Here is a 23,113-nt window from a genome sequence, read left to right as displayed (position 1 = left end):
ATAAGAGGAAGAAGGAAGGAAGGAAGGAATGATGAAAGGATGGAGGAAAGAAGGAAAGGAAGGAAGGAGGGAAGTAGGGAGGGAGAAAGGAAAGCAATTTTAAAGAGCCATGGAAAATACATGTATGAACTGATGTAAAGTGAATTGATCAGCACCAAAGGAATGTTTTATACTATTAACATCAAAGCTATAAAAATTTATGTTTAGCTTGACATTATAATATGTAATTATAGTAATATAATTATAATATGTAATACAGGAGTCTATCCCTTCTTCCCTTGAAAAATTTTTTCGATGACATTATTTCCTTCTCTCTTTTTTTGGTATCATTATCACTGCCTTGCCCAAATAGAAATTTAAAAAATAAAAGCTTCCTATTTTAACAACCAAGCAATGGTCTATATCTTCCTTTCCTTCCTTCCTTCCTGAAAGGTGCCTTAGAGGTCACCCATGGTTCTCATTTTACGAATGAAGAAACTGAGGCCTACAGAAGTTAAAAGATTTGCTTACAATAAATGCCATAAAGGTAAGAAGAAGTATATTCAAGTTGGGAAAATAGTTGGGAAAGAGGCTGGGAATCTAACTTAAGTCATAGTGGAAAGTAAGTCTATTTATTCTTAAGGTACAGAATTTGGAATTCAGACTCAGAACTCCACATCAAGAAGGTCAGAAAATCTGGGTTTAAGTCTACTTAAAGTTTTAATTCTTTAGAGACTATCATATTCCAAAATTCATATCCACATGGTATCATTGGAAGAATCTAGTTGTTAATAAAATTGTTTTTGTTTGTTTGTTTGGGGGAAAAAAAAAGAAAAAGCATATACAAAGTCAGGTCCAGGGGACTCCAAATGAAGCATCTTTCTTCTGTACAACAGCACATCTTCAAAAAGAAATAATATTATTGTTATTCATAGTGGAAAGAGTACTGAATTTGAAGTCAGGAAATGGGGCTTTTAATCTCATTTAGCTACTGCATGGACTTAGTCAAGTCATTTCCCCTCAGAAAGTCTTCTCATTGTTCTTATGATAAGATTGACCTCTTTAATAATCCTCCCAGTTTTTAGTTTCTATGATTCTCAAGGCTACTGGATTTTGGTTTATCTTTTTTTTTTTTTTTTTTACCATAAAAGAATTTTTTCACCCTTCACATTCAAAACTTGTGAAGATTTTATCTCAAATAGAATCAAGATTCAGTTGATACGAGGGAAGATATTACTATAAAAATCCAAATTATAAGGTTTTAAATCAGATGGGGTGAGGAATTGAAGAGATGGCTAGCTTAGGGAGTTGTGGTACCACCATTCCTTAGGAAGTCATTAAGTCCCTAATAACTTCAGTCTGGCTCCTGACTCACTGAGCAAATACAGATAAATCAAATCACTTTTCTGTGCCTTAGTTCTGCCAAATGGAAAAAAAAAAAAAAAAGAGTTCATGGCAACATCTCTCTCTGTCTCAGAAATAGGGTATCAAAATGAATCATTAAAAGCCATAAAGCTTCCAAGTTTTCTTATCCTTTAATAGTTCTGATAGCAACAACAACAAACACTATGATTATTTCCTCTACCAACACAGATTGTAACCTACTCTCTGTTTTAGTTGATGGTCTTTATGGGTTGGCATAACATAAACAAAACTAATTAGAAGGATTAGACATGTTCTGTTTGACCTAAAAGGTCAAAACCAGTAGTAGTGAGTAGAAACTGAGTCAGTGCAATTTAAGAAGCATTTATTAAGCACTTATTTGTACTAGAAAATGTACTAGACATTGCACTAAATGCTAGAAGTCAGGAAATGTCATATTTAGACTTGATATCAGGGAAAACTTCCTAAAACCAGAGCTATCTAAAAGAAAAATGGGCACAGGAAGTGGGGGTCTTCCACAGACATGAAATCACTATGAGAATTACATCTCAGGAATGTTATATAGGGATACTTTTCACACATGAGTTGGACCACTTGGTTACTATAGTCTCTTTCAATTCAAATTTTGTGATGGAATATGATTTATACACTCTTTTTCAAGAGTATGTTCCTGATTTCCCTGGTTATTAATGCAAAATTCTACCTCAACCACCACTGGGCATTTTATTTTGTATATATCTGTCTACTTGAATTTATTTGAAAATATATTCTTTCATTCAAGCCATTCTCCAGTTGATAAATGGTCAAAGGACATGAAAAGATAATTTTAGATGAAGAAATTGAAACTATTTGTAGTCATATAAAAATGCTCCAAATCACTATTGATCAGAGAAATGCAAATTAAGACAACTCTGAGATACCACTACACACCTCTCAGATTGACTAAGATGACAGGAAAAGATGACGAATGTTGGAGGGGATGTGGGAAAACTGGGATACTGATACATTGTTGGTGGAATTGTGAATACATCCAGCCATTCTGGAGAGCAATTTGGAACTATGCTCAAAAAGCTACCCAACTGTGCATACCCTTTGACCCAGCAGTGTTACTAATGGGCTTATATCCCAAAGAGATTATAAAGAAGGGAAAGGAACCTGTATGTGCAAAATGTGCAAAATGTTTGTGGTAGCCCTTTTGTTAGTGGCAAGAAACTGGAAACTGAATGGATGCCCATCAATTGGAGAATGGCTGAACAAATTATGGTATATGAATACTATGGAATATTATTTTTCTGTAAGACATGACCAGCAGGATGATTTCAGAGAGGCCTGGAGAGACTTACATGAACTGATGCTGAGTGAAATGAGCAGAATCAGGAGATCATTATATACTCCAACAACAATACTATATGATGATCAATTCTGATGGACATAGCCATCTTCAACAATGAGATGATTCAAACCAATTTCAATTGTTCAGTGATGAAGAGAGTCATCTATACCCAGAGAGAGGACTGTGGGAACTGAGTTGTCGACCACAACATTGTATTGTCACTCTGTTGTTTGCTTGCATTTGGTTTTCTTTCTCGGTTTTTTCTCTTTTCTTCCTTCTTGATGTGCAACAAGATAACTGTATAAATATGTGGATTTAACATATATTTTAACATATTTAACACATATTGGACTATCTGTCATATAAGGGAGGAATTGGGAGAAAAGAGGGGATAATTTGGAACAGAAGGCTTTGCAAAGGTCAATGTTGAATAATTATCCATGTATATGTTTTGTAAATAAAAAGCTTTAATAAAATAAATTTTTTTTAAAAAGAAAGTGTATTCTTTCTGTGGAATATAAGCATCTCAAGGACAGAGAAAGATTCACTTTTGTATTTGCATCTCCAGTTCCTAGTTCAGTGTCCGGAACATAGTTAAACACAATAGGTATTTAACAATAATAAATACTGTCTAATTGATAGTTAATCTTCTTTATGGTGAGACTGAGTGTTTATTTATCCAATATGTGGGAGAAGAAGTATGAATTGGGTTAGATAGCTTGAGACACCTGTGAGTATTCTGGTAATCAAGTTCTCTACCCTTAGCCAAACTAATCATTGGAAGATAGGAATATAAATCCAACAATGCGTCTATATTCAAAGGAACTACTAGAATTTGTACTTCCATCTGAAATTGTTTTCAAGATCCCAGGACACCTCCATGCAATGATAATACATTATAATAAGATTTTAAGTAGAAATTAATGAGTCCTACAACTATTCATGGGTCAATTTCCCTTTCTCCTTTTCACCCTAACTGGTCTCTGGTTCACAACAGACACTCCAGAGTCTAACTCTAGTTTAAATTTTCAGCCTTGTTTGACAGCATTTCCCTTTATCTCCTCTACATTCCAGCCAAATTAGATTATTCTCTACTGACTCAACTGTTCATGTGTCCAATTTTTTATCTCCCAACTATAATGCATTTGAAGAGGTTACCACCACCCCCCATGTCTAGAACACCCCCACACACACTTACCTCTATCTTTCAGAATCTTCAACTGGCTCCAGAGTAGTTCTAGTGACACTTCTACCATAAAGCTTTTTCTCATCCCCAAAATTTTTGGTGCTCTTTCTCCTCTAGTATATTTATCTTCATATGCCTTATATCACCCCTACTGACCCAGTTCAAAGTAAGCACCTTGCTGGAAGGGATAATTTTTTTTTTTAATCCCTGTATCTCAAATGTCTACATTATGACAATATGTCCCCTACAAAATCACATGTTAGATGGATTTAATGGATGGAATGGATGGAATTCACCCATCAATTAATTTGTAACTCTCATTTTTGTGGTTGTTCATTTGTTTCAGTCATGTCTGATTCTTTGTGACCTCATTTGGGGTTTTCTTGGTAAAGATACTGAAATAGTTTGTCATTTTCCTCTCCAGCTTATTTTACAAATGAGGAAATTGAGGCAAATATAAGTTAAATGACTTGCCCAGAGACACACAGTAAGTGTCCAAGGCTGGATTTGAACACAGAAAATGAGTCTGTCTGATTCCTAAGACAGCATTCTATCTACTGTGCCACCTAGCTGCCCCATTGATGTCATAGGGCAAATCAATTAAAACATAACTCAGGTGATAGAGTAAGGATTAAAAAAAAAAAAACCCAAAACATTTGTAACTTTTATAATTTCCTCATTTCCTCAACTCTCTAATTGCCTTCAAAAAGACAATGACACCCTGCAAAATTAAGTAACTTTAAACTTAAATGACCCCAGACTATGCAATAATCCACAGGTGAGTGCACCCTAGTTGTATGTTCCACCTAAAATCATCACCTTAAGGACCTAGCAGAGTTAAGCAAGTAATTCAAAAACCAATTTCATTCTATAATAAACTACAAATATGGCAACAGCAAGATTATACAATAATCAATTTTGATGGATGTGACTCTTGTCAACAATGAGATGATTCAGACCAGTTCCAATGACCTTGTGATTAAGAAAGCCATCTGCACCCAGAAAGAAAACAGTGGGAACTGAATGTGGACCACATTATAGTATTTTCACTCTTTTTGTTTTAGTTTGCTTGCATTTTGTTTTCTTTCTCATTTTTTTTTCCTTTTTGATCTGATTTTTTCTTGTACAGCATGATATTTATGGAAATGTATGGAAGAATTGCACATGTTTAACATATATTTCATCACTTGCCATCTGGAGAGGAGGTGGGGGGAAGGGAGGGAAAAATTAGAACACAAGGTTTTATAAGGGTAAATATTGAAAATTATCTATGTAATAAGTAAATAAATAAAATGAAAAACTACAAACAGTTAAAAGTGCAGCTGTAATTTGCTTCAACTCACCCATATCATATTAAATTTCTGAAAATAGCTGGTCTAAGGAAGACTGGTAGATACAGACAGCTGCATCATGCAGCTGGTAAAGCAAAAATAAGGAACTATGTAGTCTACTAGGCAATTGCACTGAGAGTCCTACAACCACCAAAATAACAGGCATGAGAACTCATACTGCTTAGGACTACAGTTTGTGACACTGAATCAATTGGGACACTTAAGACTGGGAAACTATGTAATGAAAAAAAATACTCTTGCACTTTGGTCACAAGGCTTCCAATATGATTTCAGAAAGGATCAAGACATCCTATAAATACAGATAGAGAATTGGAACAAATTAGCCTTAGAATCAGGAGGGCGTGGAGTCAAGGTCACTATTGACACAGTCTGGCTAGGTAATCATTGGCAAGACTCTAACTCTCTCTCAGTGTCCCAAATAACTTTCTTTCATTCTTTTTTTAATTATTAAAGCTTTTCATTTTTAAAACATATGCATGGATAATTTTTCTTTTTTTTATTATAATAACTTTTTATTGACAAAACCCATGCCAGGGTAATTTTTTACAACATTATCCCTTGCACTCACTTCTGTTCCAATTTTTCCCCTCCCTCTCTCCACCCCCTCCCATAGATGGCAAGCAGTCCTATATATGTTAAATAATTTTTCAACAGTGATTCTTGCATAGCCTTGTGTTTCAAATTTTCCCTTCCTTTTCCCCATCCCTTTCCCTAGATGGTAAGCAATCCAATATATGTTAGACATATGTCAAATCCAGTATATGTAAACATATTATACAATTCTCTTGCTGCATAAGAAAAATCAGATCAAAAAGGAAAGAAAATAATAAAACAAAAAATGCAAGCAAACAACAACAAAAAGAATGAGAATGTTATGTGATCCACACTCAGTTCCCACAGTCCTTTCTCTGAGTGTAGATGGCTCTCTTAATCACAAGATCATTGGAACCAATGTGTTGGAAAGAGTCACATCCATTAGAATTGATCATTGTATAATCTTGCTGTTGCCATATACAATGATCTCCTGGTTCTGCTCATTTCACTTAGCATCAGTTAGGGTAAGTCTCTCCAGGCCTCTCCGAAATCATCCAGGTAATTTTCAAAGACTAAATTTTTGAGAAACTTTAATTCTGCATTGGTAGACAAGTTTCCTCAGAAAATTCCTTCTTTTAGGTGATATCAGGGAGGGATAGATATAGTAGTTAGGGGTAGCAAAGTGGTACAGTGTTTAGAGGGTTGAGTCTGGAATCAGAATGACTTGAATTCAAATATGACCTCAGACACTTAACAGTTGTTTGACCCTGAGCAAGATACTTAATATTATTTGCCTCAGTTTACTAATCTGTAAAATAAGCTGGAGAAAGAATGGCAAACCACTGCAGTATTTCAGCTAAGAAAATCTCACATGGAGTTGAAGGACACTTAAAAATTCAAGGACTCAAATTTCATCAGTGTAGTTACTCCCACCCACCTAAGCAAATCACAGCCTCCTCTGGCCTAAAGGGATGACCTTCACAGACTGTTGTGAACCAATTTATGTAAGGCTTTCAGCTTTACAACAATCCCAGGGGGTATCTTTCCTTTTTACCCTCCAGTCATCTCTACTTTGTTAATGACCCACCTCTCTGTATCTACCATATTACCTTACCTCTTGACCAGGAGATTTTTTTTTTTTTTTCAGACTGTTACTTCAGGAAAAAAACCAACCACTGAGTCTTAGCCTGTACCATTAGAAATCTGTACTATTAAATCAACTATCATGGTTACTGAATTGAGAAAGTCAGAACATCCCCTTGTACACAGCTCTGCAGAGTTACATGTCACCATTCCCACTTACAGCTTTAGCTTGGGAGCACATAGCCAGCTTTTTACAAATGCTATTTTTTTTTTTTTTCATTGACAGCTCATTAGAATTGAAGACCTAGAACTGAGCTGGAAAGAATTTCAGAGTCCATCTACTCCAACTCTTTTTTTTTTTCCAGATGAAGAAACTGAGACCAAGAAAAGAGTGATTTATTCAAGTTCATGGAAATAGCACAATGGATAGAGTACCAGACCTAGAGATAGGAAGACTCATCTTCCTGAGTTCAAATCTGGCCTCAAGCATTTACTATCTTATGAAGATACATAAGTCACTTAAACCAATATTCCTCAATTTCCTCATCTATAAAATGAGCTACAAAAGGAAATGGCAAATCACTCTAGTATCATTGCCAAGAAAACTCCAAATGGGATCACAAAAGAGTCTGAAATCAATGAAAAATACTTGAAAACAAAACATGGATTAGGTGGCTAATCTATAGTCCCACACCCAGGAAGTATCTGTTTTAGCAAACAAAAGCATGATCTCCTGACTCCATGTACAAAGAGCTTTTTTTTTTTTTTTTTTTTTTTTTTTTAAATCACCCTATCACAGGAAACATTCCATGACCTGGAACATTCTTCAACTACATCAACTGACTTAGGTGGAGTTGTATACGATTAGCATGCTTGGCCCTTGTGGGACAAGCAATCAGTCAAAAGCCCCCAAAACCTTGGGGCCAAAGTGGCAATTATTTTCTATTTTTTCTCCTCTCTCCTATTCTCCCCTTTGAATGTTAACTTACTTTAATGACCTTACTGAAAACGAATACAATGGACAATTTGTTTCAAGTTTTTTTTCTCTATATTCTGTCCTGTGTGACCACCATAAATTATAGCACTATTGAAGGCAGAGTTCTGTAATTCTCAAGCACAGCATTATTTTTTGCTATGCAGAATTATGTTTACTGCAGTTGAGTTGTGTGTAAATTCCATAAAATCTGAGGCACATCTAGCTCTCTATTTTATCAAGGGCGAGATAGGAATAATAGTAGTAATAATGATGATCACAACAACTAACATTTATAGCATTCACTATGTGCCAGACATCGTTAAGCACTTTAGAATCATTACTTCATTTGATCCTCCAAACAATCCTGAGAGATTACTAGTTTTATTTAACAAGTGAGGAAACTGAATCAGAGATTAAATGACTTTATCCATGGTAGCACAGCTTATAAGTGTCTGAATGCAGATTTAAATTCAGATTTTTCTCCCTCCTGATCCAGAGTTCTGTCTATTTGTACTACCTAAAATGAAATAATCAGTGGGGAGTACAGATTTCAAAATTTAATCCTCCAGAAGGAAGTCAGGAAAGCAGTGGAGATGGAGGGTGTTATTTAGTTGTGTCTGACTCTTTGTGACCTCCATTTGGGGTTTTATTGGCAAAGATACTGGAATTGTTGGCCATTTCCTTCTCCAACTTATTTTACAGATGAGAAAATTGAGGCAAGAGGGTTAAGTGATTTGCCCAGGGTAACCCATAAACTAAGTGTCTGAGACCAGATTTGAAATTAGATTTCTTTACTGACTTCCTATCCACTGTGCCACTTAACTGCCCCTAAAGTCATTCAACCCCCACCTCTGACTTGCTACCTGGGGAACTTTGTACTAGTCCCTTTGCTTCTCTATGGTTCAGCTTCTTTATCTACCCATCAGCTGATGAGTTTGTACAAGATGGCCACAAAGGCCCTTTGCAGCACAAGAACTTTGATGCAATTCTATAAAAAGATAAAACAGTTATTGTGTGACATATAGAAAAAGTGCCTTTCTATTTTGAACACAAAATGTGGCACTGTGAAAAGGGAACCTTACATGGTATCTGCAGATAAAAGCTTTCATTAAAGCTTCCCCAGTGATGAATTATGTGACCTGGGGCAAATGGCAACCTTTCTAAACTTCATTTCAGCCTCATCTATAAAATGAGATTTATAATACCTGCCCTACCTGCCTGGATGTTAAGTGAAAGAATGTCTTTTGTAAGCTACAAAAGTGCTGATCGATTCAAGTTATTTCTCCTCAAAGATAACATTTCATTGTGGGCTTTCTAATAAGTTGTTAGCAAAATACTACTTTGAAATTATAGCTAAAGAAACTTGTGAGCCCATAAACACACATACCCCACGGCATAAGAAATACTTTCTAGCCAGCCAGTATTTCCAGTTCTTGTGTATTTAAACCAGACAGAAATCTTCATATTCCCCATAAAACTGGACCCAGGTCTGTCCTCTGCCCCAAATAGGTGAACCACATTATTAGTGACTTAATAGAATCCTTGAGTCACAGAATATCACAATGGGAAGGCTTCTCAGAGATCCACAATCCCCTCATTTTACAGAAGGGGAAGTTGAGACCCAGGTAAAAAGAAAAGGCTTCCCCAAGATCTGATAATTGTAGCAGGGGACAGCTACTCACAAGTGTTGTGAGCTTAAGAATATCAGTTACAGTATGTATATTGACCATATAGTTCATAAAATACTCAGCAAGTAAGGGCTTTTTCATTTCAATTCAATTCAATTCCATAGGCACTTAATAATGGGCAGCTAGGTTGCCCAGTGGATAAAGCACTGAGCCTGAAATTGGGAAGCTTCATCTTCCTAAATTTAAATCTAATTTCAGACACTTCCTAGCTGTGTGATTCTGAGCAAGTCATTTAACCCTGTTTGCCTCAAGTTATTTAACCCCATTTGCCTCAGTTTCCGCATCTATAAAATATGCTAAGGAAGGAAATGGCCAACCATTCTAGTATCTTTGCTAAGAAAATCCCAAATGGGGTCATGAAAAGTCAGATATGACTAAAAAATTACTTAAGGGACATAATAAGTGCCTATGTATAAAGCATTAGAAATAGAAGGGGGAAAAAATAAAATGGCCTGTTGTAGCTATTGCTAACCCAAGACTACCAACCAAGAGACAATGATATAGTCCTTTTTGTCAGATTTCTATAAAAGATTATTTCTTGGACTAGAAAACGATATATGATGATAGTGTTGACAGTGAAGAATACAAAGAAAGCACAAGCTGAACAGAATGTCAATTTAGGACTCCAAGATTTAACCTTACATTTTCATAAAATATATGGATTCTGTTCACAGAATTAGGGCTGGAAAGGATGTCAGAATACTAGCAGCATTGCTTCTAATTGTGAAAATGGTTTTGACCAGATTGTTACCAAATCATTCTCATAACTGAGACTACATAGTATTAGAAGACTGGTTGGAGTTAAGGGCCAATGACTATACTTGGATCTACAATTTCCTAGTCTGTGACCATGGAAGAGTAAAGATAATTTGTATAAGTAATTTCCTTACTCTAACAGCTTCTAGTGCCTCCTTCCTCAAAATTACCTGGTCAGTAAGTCATCCCTTCTGACAGAATACAAACTCAGGGCAGGGACTATTTTATTGTTCCATCCCCTAGTGCCCAGGACCTGACACATAACATGTACTTAATAAATACATGTTGATTGATCAATGGTTTCACAAGGATCAAATTCAATGTATTGGCTTTGTTATCCTCATGCTCTAAGGCAGTGGTGTCCAAACCATAGTGGGTTGACCAAACCTAGCCCTCAGCCAGCTTTTATAAGGCAAGTGAGCTAAGAAAGACTTCTGCATTATAAATACAATAAAACTATTTATTCTTAGCTAGCTACAAAAACAGGCAGCCAAATCTGGCCCTTAGGCTCTAGTTTGCTGACTTGTGTTCTAACGGACTGAACTAACCAGTTCACAGACCCATAAAAAGGTATATTATCTATATATTCATAACATATGTGAATTCTTTGCCTTAATAATGACTTTTTGAAATTAATTTAAAAGTCAGTTATTTGCCCCAAACCAATTTAATTCATGAAGTTTTGCAAGACTATACACATTTGTGGTAGGAACAATATTTATTAGAGAACCATTGCCATATAGATTGAGCTAGTTTTTTGTTTTTTGTAAAGAAAAAGAAGCTGATCCTGGAGACTTAATTAGTCCAGGGAATGAGAAGTGTTGAGGTAACCACTGAAGCAGCTTTTCAGTTGCCTAAGATATAAAAAGACCAAGCCAAGAGAAGTCAGTGCTGCTCAGAATGAATGGCTGATCCACTATGGTAGCAGTCAACATAGCCTTCTAATCATATATATTTCCATATTAAAATGGGAGGAGTTTACCTGAAGCAATGTCAAATCCTTACTAAGTACCTTTACCATGCTATTTAAAATGTTGGATAATCTACAAATGTTGACTTTGTGTATCTCTGCTTCACTTAAATCCAATTCACAAAGAGGTCAAGATACTATCCATGATAGCATTGGTCCTCTTTGAAAGTGAAGGATGAGGCCCTTCTAGGTGGTTCAGGGGATAGTACTCAGATACTTACTAGCTATGTAAACTCTAGGTATGTCATTTAACTCTAATTAAGAAGGATGAGGAAAAGGATGAGGAGAATGATGAACAACAACAGCATCTTTAGAATCCCAAGCCTAAACTTCCAGACTACCCTAGATCAGGACTAGTCCAAAATATCATCAAATGATCCATAATCATTTGATCTGGCATAAGAGAACCTAGGTTCAGGCCCAGCCCTATCTCTTACTACTTGTATAAATTTGGGCAAATCACTCAATGTGCCTATCTATAAAATATGAGATTAAATTAAATGAACTTTATCTAAGGTTTTTCCCAGTACTAAATTTATGATCTTGAGATGCTAGAAACAATGGGAATTACAAATATTTTTAGAAACAATGAAAAAACCCATAAGAGGCAATGAATGGAAAGCCAGCCTTAGATCCCATCTCTGAAACATAATGACTCTAGAACAATGGGCAAATCACTTAACTTTTTAGTGCCTCAAAGCAACTTTTAAAAACTCTAACTTATAGACTAATTTTTCTATCCATATCAGAAGGAAAAGTTTGTAGAATATAACAGGAACCTGGTTGTTGGGTTTTGGGGGGGGAAGTAATTGGTCTTAAGTGACTTGTCCCAAGTCACACAGCTAGTTAAGTGTGTGTGTCTAAAACCAGATTTGAACTCAGCTTACCTTGACTGCCCCATTTTACTGACCGCAAGAACTTTTTTGAAGTAGGGAATAGAATAAAGGTTGTATTATTATCTTCAGCATTGTCTCCATTTTACAAAAGAAGAAACTGAGACCCAAAGGGATTAGTTGTTTTACCCAGGATCACATTATCAATAAGGATACAAATCCAGATTTCCTAATCCCATGTCAAGAGCTCTTTCATAAAAATCACAGGATTTAGACCAAAGCAGACATTTGATACTATCTATTCTACCCCTTTGTTTTGCACATGAGGAAAGTCACCTCCAAGAGAGGAAATGACTTGGCCAAGATCATACAAGCAATAAGCACTAGAACTGGGATTCAATTTATGGTCTTCTGACTTTAAAAACCCCAGTCCTTTTTCTCTTTGGCAAGAACAGAAAGAAAATAAAGCATGGGTCTACTCTTTGCATAGGAAAATGGTCAATTATTCTAAATTGACTCCAGAACAATAAGCCTCATTCAATAAAAACCAACAGGAAAGGGTTTATTCCTGTGACAAAAATAAGGAGCAGTGCTGGTAAATTGCCCAAAACATATCACCAGGAACTGGAGCCTGGTGCCATGGCTTGTACCTCGTAAATAAAATAATAGCCCACAGAAGAAAAGCATGGATATAGATAAGTCAGAAAGTTGTAGGTGCTAAACATGAATGAAAAGAGCACTAGAAAATTTTATACTTTAAGATAAAGTCAAAATCCCTGTTCATAACTGTTCTTTTCATTGATGCAGTGCCTTCTAGTTACAGAGATTTAAATCTGCCTTAAGGTGATTCATGGCAATTCCAAAAAACTTGTGATGGAGTCATCTACATCCAGAGGAAGAATTATGGAAACTTAATGAGAAACAAAGCATAGTATTTTCACCTTTTTATTGTTGTTGTTGTTGAATTTCTTTTTCTTTTGATTTGATTTTTCTTGCACAGCATGATGAATATGCAAATATGTTTTAGAAGAATTGCACAGATTTAACCTATATTGGATTGCTTGCTGTCTAAGGGAGGAAGATAAATCTGAAACATAAGGTTTTGTAAAGGTACATGTTGAAAACTACCTATGCATGTATTTGGAAAAATAAAAGTTATTATAAATATAGATAATATATATGCATAATTATTCAGATGACCAGATTAATGATAAAACCTCTAAAGTCCTTCTTTCAATCTTTAAATTTCATGATCCTAGGAAATAAATTATTTGTCTGGCTCTGCTACTTAACATCTCTGGGACCTTGAATAAGAGACACTTCTTACCTCAAGTCCCTCATCTGTACAATGGGAATAACAACAGCATTTACTCAGAGTTGTTGGTAGGACTAGATGAGATAACATGTCAAATACTTTGCAAACCATAACATAATTAAATACAACTATATGCAAATGCTAGTTATTGCTATTGCTGTCATTATTATCATTATCATACCCACCCCCCTTAAGAAAAATCAAGGCAGCTTAGCAGAATCTTTATTCTGGACTTGAAGTCAAGACGTTATCATTGTTCAGATGTGCCTCACTTTTCTTGACCCCATATGGGGTTTTCTTGGCAAAGATACTGGAGTGGTTCACCATTTTCTTCTCCAGTTTATTTTATAGATAAGGAAATTGAGGCAAATTGGATTAAGTGACTTGCCCAGGATCATACAGCTAGTAAGTAATATCAGATTTGAACTCATGGAGATGAGTCTTCCTGATTCTGAGTATAGTGCTCTATCTACCATTTTGGATTAGAAAACTAAAGCCAGAAGTTAAAGAATTGGCTCAATGTCCTCACACAGCCAGGAAGTAGTGGAGCCAGGACCCAGGTGTCCCTATTGCTAGGCTAGAGTCTTTCTGCCACTCTTTGTAGCTTCTCCATAGGCTTATTTTTCTTTCTTAATGACCAGTGTTCCAACTTAAATGTTCTAAAATATGGTTTAGCTTTGTTCACTGACACAGGTAACCAAAGCCCTGCCGTGACTAATCCTTTGAGAGAGAACATCAGATGAAAACTTTTGGGCCTGTGATTTGCCATCTTAATTTCAAAGAGAAAAAAATTGGCCATTTTCTAAAAATCCTCTTTGTCTCAAGTCATTATTTCAACACAAAAAGGGTACTATTCACCCACAGGGGCTGGGGAGTGTAAAGATACAAATCTTGATTATCACCCACTATTTAGGGAAAGTATAAGTTAAGAGAATAAGTCTCAATTAGGCCTCATGCTCCTGTATTCTCTTCTTTGACTCCAAACCTCAGAGATTAGTCTGCAGACAGACAGTTACATACTGTGTCATTAATGAGAACTGGCAGCTGAAAAACAAGTCCATGCAACTTGTCTATTTAAATGAAAGGCAGAACCATTTTCTGGAATATGCTGCCAGAATATTTTTCATTATTTAAAGAAGGAGCATGAAGATTAACATTATTCACATCATAATAGATGCAGTTGGACCAAGAACAAGAGGGTAAGCTCTATGGCGTACCTTTTCCCTACCATTTTCTTTTTTTCCTTTTATTAATTTCCTTTTTTTATTATTATTATGAGGAGGGGGCAGTGAAAGAATGGGGAAAAGATTATTTGACATGTCCTGAATGTGTTTTTTGTCTTCCTAGTGTATAACCTTTCCACTGCCTTTACTCTATGAATAGCTCCTCTTGACATAATCCATTTCTTTGCCTTTCTGGGGTTATTTATCCTTTTCTTTTCCCTTTTCTTAAAATGAATATAATCCTATCATGGTCAAGGGATTCTTTGCAGCTGGTGTCTTCAGAGAAAGGAGATAATAAAAGCATAAACAAAATAAATTACACAGATTTAAAAATTGGAAATAGAGGGGGCCTGGCATAGTGGATAGTACTGCCCTAGTTGCCTATTATTTATCAGATACTATTAACTAAGTGCTCAAACTGAGTGCTGTTACAAGACCTTACTTAGCTTAAAAAGCCCAAGGTTTCTCACTGCATTTTGGGGCCATCTCTAGTCATCTTGATCTATATTTGGCCACTGGACCCAAATAGTTCTGGAAGAGAAACTAAGGCTGGTGACCTTGCACAGCCCTCTTTCACTCAAATCCAATTCATTTGCATGCCTTTGGCATCACCTCCTGTCCTTTGAGATGGAGGAACAAACAACAAGCACTGAGAATACAAAGGAAAGCAAAAGATAGTCCTCAAACCTAGAGTTTAAGATCTGACTCTAATATGGCTCTGTGATTTTATTCCTGACCCTGAACCTCTCAGGGTCCTCAAGAAAGCCTCAAAATCCCTAAATTAAAGACATGCTCTGTCAAAGGAAGTTCCTCTTCCAGACCTCACAATTGACCAATCAATCATAAGTCCAGTGATAAAATAAAAAGTATGCAAAATGATTTGTGTGTATTATTTCATTTGAGTTTCATCATAACCTTACAGTATAGGTAGCATTAAATAATATCCTTATGCATATAAGGAAACTGAAGCTTTGGAAAGTTAGGTGACTTTCAGGGTCACAAAGTGTCAGATGGGAACTAAATTTAAGATAAGGATTTGAACCCAGATCTTTTCAACACCATTCTACTCATCATGATGTTTCTCAATCCCAGGGCGTAGGATGGAAAGATGACTGAACATAGGTTCAAAAAGCCCAGTATTGAATCCAAATAGTCCCTTCACCCTTTAGGATCAGTTTCCTCATCTGTAAAATAGTGGTACTACTCTTCTCTCTACCAGCTTTCCATGGTTACTAAAAAGGTCAAATTACACAAAACATTTAAATGTTTTATAACTCCAAATTATTCATTAGATAGTTAATAGAGTCCAAAGCTAATTTTTTTTGAGATGTATCCACAGAGAGAAAGAGAAAAGGAAATAATTGGGGAAATGTGAGGGTATAGGTACCACTAGTGAAATAACAAATGTATTTCATTATCCTGAATGAATAATGTGGAATGAAATAAGCAACTAAGGAGGGATGTCACTAATTCCCCTATCCCTCCCACTGATTAGCCCTCAAGAAGAAGATGAAGACTGTTTTCTGACAAGCATATCCAACTAAACAAAAATCTATCTTTTCTTTAAAGCTCTCCTACTTGTTAGAAGCCACCTCATGTAGTCCAACTGTCACCTGATCCACAAATTCTGGTTACAGTGACTAGGATAAGCCTCTGCCTGAAGACCTTCAGGAATTCTGAGCACGCTATTTCCTGAAGCAACCCATTCTACTCTCTTACTGTTATCCTTTATATATCATGCCTGACACATATAATATATTGATATTATTGCATAGAGGCTTCATTATGGTGACCTAAGATCCGTATGAGCGAAATCTAATTTAAACCCTAGCACTGCTTCCTCAAATTCTTTCCGAAAATCCAATATATCTTTCCATAGAAGTAAAATATTTCTTGTCTGTCCCTCCCTATCACCTTTACACTCTCAAGATATGACAGTTTTATATGAGTATGACAGTTTAATTGCAGAATAAAGTCCTTCAGCAAATCCCAGTAAATTTGTGTGTTAAGTTCATATTTAAAGCTGTTAATATCAGTGTCTTTCAACATTTCCTCTATTTATCACTTAATATATCCTGAAAAAAGCCTTTTTACTCTGAAAGCGTAAACAACTTCAAAACAGTATGAAACTCCGCAGTTACTTAAGGGAGGGAGTTTCCCAGGATCATACTATTATTTCCTAGCTCAATACATTTCTTTTACAGGCAAAGTAACTGAGGCACAGAGAGTAGGAAATGTGCCCAAGTGTTACATAGGAGGTCAACAGCAGAGCTTGAATTCAACCTTAAGTTCTCTGATTTCAAATCTAAAACACTGTGATCAACTGAGTTCCTTAGTTCAAGAATGAGAACAAAATTCTCACAAATTCTGAGGGCTGAGGAGTAGAAAAAACAATTGGAAAAGACATAGAAAGTCAGAAAGGCATATTTTGCATTAAAAAACACAATTGTCACTAAGAGAAAAAATGAATTTGGTTCTTTTAGCTACTAATAAATTCTACAGGAGTTACGTGAAGTAAAGGCATAGTTAAGTAAGACTCTTATAATATTTTAATGCCATGGAATTAACCCAGGTCCCTAATGAAGTCTAAACTCTATTACACATTTAGAGTAAAAGAGCTAAGGAGTGACCAACTTATATCAATGGTGGTGGCAAAGCCTATTTAAATAATGTGCAAATACAAAAAGGCAGAATGTTCAAGGTTTTGATCAAGAAAATGGAGAAGCAGACTCAGAATACAATGGGCTTTTTTGATTGGATAAAATATTTCAGATAACTAGATAACCCTTTTGATTTCTGTCCCCATCTTCCAAAAATACAGTCCTTAACATAGAGATGAAAATTAAAGTAACTTTGGGGCGTCATTTCCAAGTCATCAAACTGACAAAGATAATGAAAAATGGCAAAATGCAATACTAGTAGGATTATGGGGAACCAGGTATAGTCATTCAGGTATGGTGGGATTACAAATTTGTTAAAATATTTTAGGAGGACCAGCTGGCAGTGTCCAGTAAAAATTATTTTTAAAAAATCATATCCTTTGATCTAATAATTCCAATATTCAGTTTATATCCAGAAAGTGTTATAAAAGCAAAACTAAAAATGACATTCTGTTCAAGGATCTTATAAATGTATTACATGTAATTAATAATAATTAAAAATCTCAATGTTCAACAGAGGGGAATGTCAAACAAATTGTGACCCATTAATGTGATACAATTTTGAGTGATATTAATTAGGAAATAATAGAATATAATGATTGATAAGCATAAAGAATATGAAGAAATCAAAAAGACCTTAGTGAAATAATGCAAAGCAAAAATTGCAAAACCAGAAACATGGAGGACACTCTAGTTATGACTACGTACTAGGAAAAGTGAGAATGAATAAAGAATCTCAATGGGAACTTAGAGTAGGTAAAAAGTCATTATGTATTAAAATTAGTTCATTTAACTAAATAATTGCTAAATAAGTTTACTTAGTAGTATCAGCCAATATCACTATTAATAAAACATTTACCTTTAAAATACCCATTTTTTGTTTCACTTAATAGAACATATTTAAAGAAATGATGTAAGAATAGCATATTTTAAAAGTATATTAACAATATATTAAATAGCACCTATACAAAAATACTAAAGAAATGTTTCAAGACTAGCTTCATAAAAAGCTGAGTTCAAATCCTGCCTCTGAAATTTACTGGCTTTGTGATCACTGGCAAGTCAATCTCTGCTTCAATTTTCTCACATGTAAAATGGTAATAATAGTTCCTACTGGTAAGGATTATTGTGAAAATCCAACTGAGAAAATGTTGGCTAAAATATTTTGCCAACATGAAGTATTATATAAATGTTAGCTATTGTTAGTAAAAATCACAATCATTCTTTTAATATTTAAGGATCATAAAGTTTCTCACAGCCAACATTCCAACCAGCCTCAGGGATGGAGATTGCATTATACAGATGTAATTTCTTTTTTCTCCTCAATTATCCAATAACAGCAAGCTACAGGAGCGAAAATTTTTGGCTAAAGTAAGAGTCAGAAAACTTAACATTAATAGCAATTAAAATATCATTAGGCAAAAAAAAAGTTTTATTTGGAGACTTAGATTCCAGTTTTATTCATTTTCAAAAGTTTCTACTTTGGGATGGTAAGAACTTCCTTCAGTAACCATCTCAGCCATGAACCAGATTGAGGGACAAAACATTAGGAGAGTAAAGACTGATAATATCCTCACAGAAGGCAGATCAAATTGAAGTTACCTGAGCTGTGTCTTCCATGAGACCTCGAATTTTCTCCACAACGTCATTCCTCCGGTGCTGACGCAGAGCACTGATTAACTGGGCAAGACTGGCTTCAGGGCCCCGTATGGTCCAATGTTGCAGGGCTGCATAGGCCCTTTCATGATCTGCTGTGTATCCATTGGAAAATGCAGCCACCTCCCGCTCACTGGCATTGCACAGAAACTGATAGATGTCCTTCCACTGGCTTCCCACTTGGGCTGCCACCAGCTTCAAAATGTCAATACCTGGATCACGGGGGATAAAAATGGGAACTTAATGGACATTTTCAGATAAAGCTCCTCTAATTGAATCACAAAAGCATATAGCATCTATTAACAAAATGTTTCTGGTATCTGAAATGAGAGAGTTAGACTAGATTACTTCTAAACTCCTTCCCTTCCATCTCTCAATTTATCATCCTATGACCAATCTTCAGTCAGTCAACTAATACGAGTTAAGCACTGTGCAAATGCTTAGAATTACAAAAGCAAAACTGAAATAGCCCCCTTTCTCAAAGAATTTTTGTTCTGTTGAGAGATGACTTACCTATATGAAAATACATAAAAGGGTAGTGCCCTCAACAGAAAGTAAGTTAGGAAAAGGGGATGTTTTAGGGGGAAATATGTTAAACATTACACACACACACACTTCAAAAATTAAATTATTTTTCTTCCTAAATATCAAACTTGTATGAGATGCATAGCTGAGATTTTAGAATTGTTACTGTGAATAGTGAAAATAAATACTATTGAAATTGCATATTGCATATGAATCCCAAAATTCCTTTAGATATCCATCCTGAGATATCCAATTTTCTATACTTCATATTCTAAAGTAAAATAAGTAAATAGAAAATATGAAAGAACTGAATATTTGGTAAAAGAGTATCTCACACTGCCTCAGCGTCTCTCATTCTGAATATCAATTTCTACTATACAGTAATACAGATATAAGTAGTATAGGCTATTGAACAGTATGTAAACTGACCACAGAGCATCCCCTGAACATGAGTTGTTACTCACTTTACTATTCTTTAAAGGCTAATTATGTTATTTGCTTTTCAAATAAAGAAGTTGCCCAAAATAATCCCATTAGTTAAAAATTTAAAATATTTCAATGTTCAATTCAATTATCAACTCAAAAATCCTATATTTTATATAGAATCATTGGGTCTAGAGGCAAAAGGCTTGGATCAAAACCTAATTCAGCTACTTATTACTTCTGTGACCTTGGGCAGGTACAGGTATAGGACCTGGAACTGGGAACATTTAAGTTTAAATCTAGCCACAGACACTAGCTGAGACAAGTCATTTCATCTTTGCCTGCCCCAGCTTTCTCATCTATAAAATGGATATGATAATAGGCTTACCTCTGAGGGTTGTTGGGAGAATCAAATAATTCTAAAGTGTTTTGTAAAACCTTAAAGCACTAACTTAACCTTATAACTCTAAGCCCAAGATCCTAAAATTCAGCCTTTTTAGTTTTGATTTCAACACTTTCACAAATCTTGAGCCTGGTAAAAATTCTCTAGTTCCAAGAAAATCAACTTACTGAATTGCCTCAATGTCCTACCTAAAGTTTACAGGAAACCAGAGTAACTTAGGCTAGTAATAGGGACTGGCATTTCAAAATTCTCTTTAAATCCCAAGACTCTCTCTTTAAGTAAGATTAAATCTTAACTTAGCTCCATTTGAGAGAGGCCCCAAATATCTGACATGAAAACATGAATAAGTTTTCTTCTTCAACAGCATGAGAACTTAACTCATATCTTCATTCTGCCATGAGAGTATGGTTGTGGATAAACCACAAACCAACCTTCCAGTGCCCATTTCTACATGTGTACTACAAAGATACTACATAGTTTTCCCCAGAGGATGGTTGAACTGATTAATTCACATTCTTTGCATCCTGGCTTTCTTCTAAGAAGAAAGTCAGCTCACTGTAGATATCCTTACAAAAAACATATATTCACTAAAGCTCAAACTAGTAGGATGTTCAGATGCCAAGACACAGCCCTTACAGGATAATTACAGAGTTTGAAAAGCTGAAGAGTTCAGCAACATTCCCTTCTTTCAAAACCCAGCATTTATTTTTATGAGCACCCCTTAAAAAAAACACACAGCAAAACATGAATACAAGGAGAAGTCCCCATATTAGAAATTGCCTCTGATGTAGATTTAAAGATTTAGAAGTTATACTTCTTTGGGAAAATTCACTCCAACTAGTTTTGTTCCACTATGAAGTATTCATGTTCAGTTCCTCTAAACTGAATAGTTTGGGTTCAACAATGTTATTCACAAGGTACCGACTCATATCACTGAGATGCTAAATCCAAAAATTACATACACACCCAAAGACAGCCAGCTTTATAGACATTGGGCTCAAAAGGGGACAATACCAGAAGCAGCACAAACCAGGAGTGAAGTTCTCCTGACCTTAATGTAGCTCACCACACAAAACTAAGAGCTAGTTTGATAAGCATTTTTTAAGTTCTACCTTTTAAAATGGAGTCTTTCCTGATCCCCATTTTCCATGATATCACCTCCGATCCAGGATAGTGCCACCATATCACTTTACATGTAATTTATGTTTGCTTATTTCTACCCAATAGGATATAAATTCAAGGAGGACAAGAGCTATGTTCCTTTGTTTGTTATCCTTACCACCTAAATGATATACCTCAAACTCAACATGTCCACTTCTCAATTTACTTTCCTTCCAACCTTCCAAACCCAGCTCTTCCTTCTATTCATGATACCACAATATTCAGCTAATCAATAAGCATTTCTTATTATGTGCCAGGTACTGTACTAAGCCCTGAGGATGCAAAAAAAAAAAAAAAAAAAAAAAAAAGGCAAAGGACAGATTCGTCCATATCTAGTTGCCAAATTATGATTCTATATTAATCCCTTTCCCATTTCTGTTACACCTTAACTCAGGACCTCATTATCTACACTGCCTAGACCAGGCACCTTCTAAGCTCTTAATATTTGCTGAATAAATGTTTAATGAATTTAAGACAAAGTAGAATTACCACATAAAAATTAAAATGAACATGAAGAATCTATCTGGGTTCAAAATATTCACAAAAAAATGCTATGTGCTGCTCTCCTTTTATGGTTTCTTCATCTGCAAAATGGGGGCAGGAGCAATTATTCCATAATATAAATTTATCAACAAACTAGGTATCATAGTGGCTTTGAAGTAAGGAAATTTGAAACTTGCCTCAAATTTAGTAGTTGTATGACCCTGGGCAGGTCACTTAAATAATCTAAACCTCAGTTTCCCAGCCTGTAAAATAACAACAATAATAGTTGCTATTTAAAGGTTTTCAAAGTGCTTTACAATTATCTCATTTGATCCACACATACAATCCTGGGTGGTAAGTGTTACTATTATACTCATTATGCAGAAGAGGAAGGTAAGCATAAAGTGTCCAGGGTCACACAATTAGTATTGCAGGCTAGATTTGAATCAGATCTTCCTGACTCCAGATTCTTGTGTATCCATTGTGTCACCAAGCCCCCTACTGGAAAATACCTTAGAAGTCAACCAGTGCACTCATTTTTGCTGAGGAGATATTACCAAAGAAGTTACATATTTGTTTAAGAGCACTTAGGTAAAATTTGATAGACCTGGGATTTGTTCTTACCACTGCACCACAATACCTCCCTTAGATAATCTCTAAGGTCCCTACAATCTCTGACATTCACTAAGTATGGTTTGGTCAAAGCGATTAGTTATTTGGTTAAAAAAAATTAATCCAGAACAAATCCTTTTACCAGCAAACTCTAAGGGACTGTTTTTCTCCAACCAGAGCAGTTGTTATTTAGAGTTCATTAGAAACCCTTGACTACAATTTAGGGATTATATTGTAAAAGTATTTCCTGTAAAAAGACTTGATTTCCACTGGAAAAATCCAATTTCCTCTTTCTTCTATGCAATAAGAAAAAGCAGCAGCAGGAGCTTGTGGTAATTTCCAGCAGGATTGGAGGGCTCATCAAGGGCATAAGGTTGATAAATGAGAGGTCATCATCTCTGACCAGGGCCTTGGCCCACTTCAGCACCAAGGAAGACTTAAGATATAATTTATATGTTATTTCTTTTGTGGTTACTTCTGACATAAGTGAATCAGGATGGCAAACTTAGAACTGGAAACTTCTGTGAAAATTAAATTCCTTAACTCTTTTTCATGTTCCAAATGAAGAATCTCCAAATG

General features: G+C 35.5%; 1 protein-coding gene across 2 annotated transcripts in view; it reads right to left on the bottom strand.

The window, feature by feature from the left end:
* TNFRSF21 (TNF receptor superfamily member 21) overlaps window positions 1-23,113 on the bottom strand; it is a 107,913-nt gene that overhangs the window by 19,004 nt on the left and 65,796 nt on the right. For both annotated transcript variants that reach the window (XM_031964746.1, XM_012549111.3), the window contains exon 4: window positions 18,874-19,139. In XM_031964746.1, coding sequence (XP_031820606.1) covers window positions 18,874-19,139 — 266 coding nt within the window. The remainder of the gene's footprint in view (window positions 1-18,873; window positions 19,140-23,113) is intronic.

The sequence above is a fragment of the Sarcophilus harrisii genome, chromosome 4 (assembly GCF_902635505.1).
Source record: "Sarcophilus harrisii chromosome 4, mSarHar1.11, whole genome shotgun sequence".
NCBI lineage: Eukaryota > Metazoa > Chordata > Mammalia > Dasyuromorphia > Dasyuridae > Sarcophilus > Sarcophilus harrisii.
The sequence above is the reverse complement of the archived record's forward strand: the minus strand, read 5'-3'. Positions and strand labels throughout refer to the sequence as shown.